The following is a 2,672-nucleotide window of genomic DNA, read 5'->3' on the forward strand; positions in this document are numbered from 1 at the left end:
TTTTCCTTTTTTTTTTTTTTTGGTGGGGGGAGAGGTGCATAAACCTCATTTTTCTTTAAACCTTTCAGATAACATTACAAGTCTTTTATCTTTATTGCCTTGAAGGGTGCAAATTTGTTGTATGTATACACTCAAACTGCTCAGTGTAATCTGAATTTTCCTCTGTTTCCTAAGTAGCTGAATAAAGGAGATATACATATATCCTTCAGCATTTCCTAGTTGACATATTTGTATTACAAGTATCAGCATTAGCAATAGCCTTCTGAAACAACCAGCATCATAGGAAAACTATTGTGTTAACTCAGAAATATCACAGTAAAATGCACCTCAGCATATCAGCTGAGGACAACCTCATTTCCTGAGTCCTTTCCTATTGGTATCATTACTGAAAAGTAATATAGAAGTCTCGATCGTATTGAAGTTGATGGGTCCTTTGCCACTGATTTCAACAGACCAAAGATTTTAACCCATGCAAGTAAAAGAAATCTGAATATGTTCACCAGTAATTCTTTAAACAGGAAAAGTTGCCAGATGCTTAATGAATGTTTGTTTCCAATTTCACATCTCCTCAGAAAACCCAGTGAAGATGAAAGACTCATCTAATTACTTGCTGTTCAAAGTGAATAAAACTATCACAGTTCAACTCATTTTATATTAATGAGGTTAATCTGCAAACTAAATGTACTGATAACATCTTGCGTTTTTAAAATTATGATTAATCTAAACAGTGACTTTTCTCAGAAAACCACCAACTTCAGCAGCACCTCCTCAGGCTTTCACATGGGACTTAAGAACCCTGTCTGAGTGAGGCACTGTAGGAAGAATCAGCGCACAAGTGGTCAGGTCTATCATGTCGCAGGCATATGTCTTACCTACCTGGCTAATCCACATCAGGCTTGTCAGTTTACTGACCATCTGGTGTTCAAATTTTTCCTTAAAATTTAGCATGGGATTAAAAATAGTCTAGCACACTGAGCCATCTGCAAATCTATGCTACATTCTCCAGTTTATTGTTTTAAAGGCAGGGAAATTCTCACCATGAATATTAACTTTAGGTTTCAGTTTGCATTATTCCTGCAAATCTCCTTTTACTTCCTGTGGAAAATAGTTTTGTCATTTAAATCTCTATTTCCTTATTATGCCTGTTTTCTTGTATGCACAAAAATTACCCAGCAAACTCTTTTTCTATTGGCCACAGAGTAAAACTTCAAATAACTAATGGCCATTTTATTGAAACTTAGAGTTTATTCATACTTTTTTCCTGCAACTATCATTTTTACAGTGAGCAGAGCAAGAATACAGTAACAATACAGGTAACAATGCACACAATAACACAGTATTATTCCTTAAAATTATTAGGACTTTTTTGGGAACAAGAGAAACAGAAATACCTTGCCAGCTCCAGTAGATCCAGAAACAGCTAATAACTGTCCTTTCTCAATCTTGAAATTTATATCCTGAAGAACAGGAGAAGCATGAAGGGGAAAATTACTGAAGAAGAGAGTGTTGTCGGTGCTAGGAGCTTTGCTGTTGTTGTTTTCCTGGTTTGCTTTTGCAAACAACTCTCCAATTCCCTGCAACATACACAGATGTGAGTTTGTGTGTACGTAAAAAATAAATAGAACATGCATATGCAGACATGCATATCCTACTATGGACTTATGAAAACATAGGACATTTTTCGATATCAGTAACTTATTTATTATATTTGTGTATATGTATATACTCTTAATGTACATATTGCTCCCAAATTCATGGACACAAACAAAATTTGCTTATAACAGAACTGCTTTCCAATGATTATACATGCCACAACCTGATTCTGTTTTCAGGCTGCTTAAATCAGAAATAACTACTTTTTACAGGACTCAGCACGTTTTAAAAGGTCTCTTCCAAAGTTTCTCAACCATGGATAATTTGATATCATGCGTTAATTACTTGACATATATTCCTTGTCTGCTGATAGCTGAAGCCAGTTAAAATGGAGTGTAGGCTACTCTTTATAGATATCACCAAGGCAAATACTGGTAAAAAAAGATGCACTCTGTGTTTTAATTTAGTTGGGGTAAAAGTACCAACCTCATCCCAAAAAGCTGTTACATTGTCCAGTTCAACGCCAGTGGTCGTTAGATTATACTCCAGCGCTTTATATTCTTTTTTCAGCAAGAAATCCTAGAAACACCATGAAAGCAGATGAGAGGAAATGGTAAGGGGCAGCAGCCATGTCACAGAAAGCAGTAGTTATTTGCCAACACTTGAGCACTAACTAGTATTTCTGATGATGCTATTGCATTGTAGTGTCTTAAGAGAGAGGCATAAATATAGCTTATATAACATCTTTCAGATGCAGAAGGAAATGTTTCTGAAACAACTTTTTTATTGCTAGTGAAAATATAACCATAAATGTAATTGGTTCTGGTTTAGAAAGAAGATCAAAACTTGGCATTTGCTTTGCTTTCAGGACTTATATCCGGCAGTGTTTTCCCTCCAGCCTCAATCCTTTTCAAATGAAGCTTTGGTTTTGGAGTAGGATGTGGAAGGTTGCACTCTGGTAAACAGTGAAACAAAGCAGCTATGTGCTGCCATCTCCCTGTTCCAAAACTGCAAAAGTTTAAAAGAGTTAGAATGATGTCTCTACCAACAGGAAAAAAAAAAAAAAAAAAAAAAAACAA

General features: G+C 35.5%; 1 protein-coding gene across 1 annotated transcript in view; it reads right to left on the minus strand.

The window, feature by feature from the left end:
* The window catches only part of CFTR (cystic fibrosis transmembrane conductance regulator (ATP-binding cassette sub-family C, member 7)), a gene marked incomplete at both ends in the record, with an annotated part of 55,422 nt that overhangs the window by 36,094 nt on the left and 16,656 nt on the right, over positions 1 to 2,672 (minus strand). The window contains 2 exons of the mRNA XM_010137035.1: positions 1,392 to 1,574; positions 2,080 to 2,172. Coding sequence (XP_010135337.1) covers positions 1,392 to 1,574; positions 2,080 to 2,172 — 276 coding nt within the window. The remainder of the gene's footprint in view (positions 1 to 1,391; positions 1,575 to 2,079; positions 2,173 to 2,672) is intronic.

The sequence above is a fragment of the Buceros rhinoceros genome, unplaced genomic scaffold (assembly GCF_000710305.1).
Source record: "Buceros rhinoceros silvestris isolate BGI_N320 unplaced genomic scaffold, ASM71030v1 scaffold1025, whole genome shotgun sequence".
NCBI classification, from domain to species: domain Eukaryota; kingdom Metazoa; phylum Chordata; class Aves; order Bucerotiformes; family Bucerotidae; genus Buceros; species Buceros rhinoceros.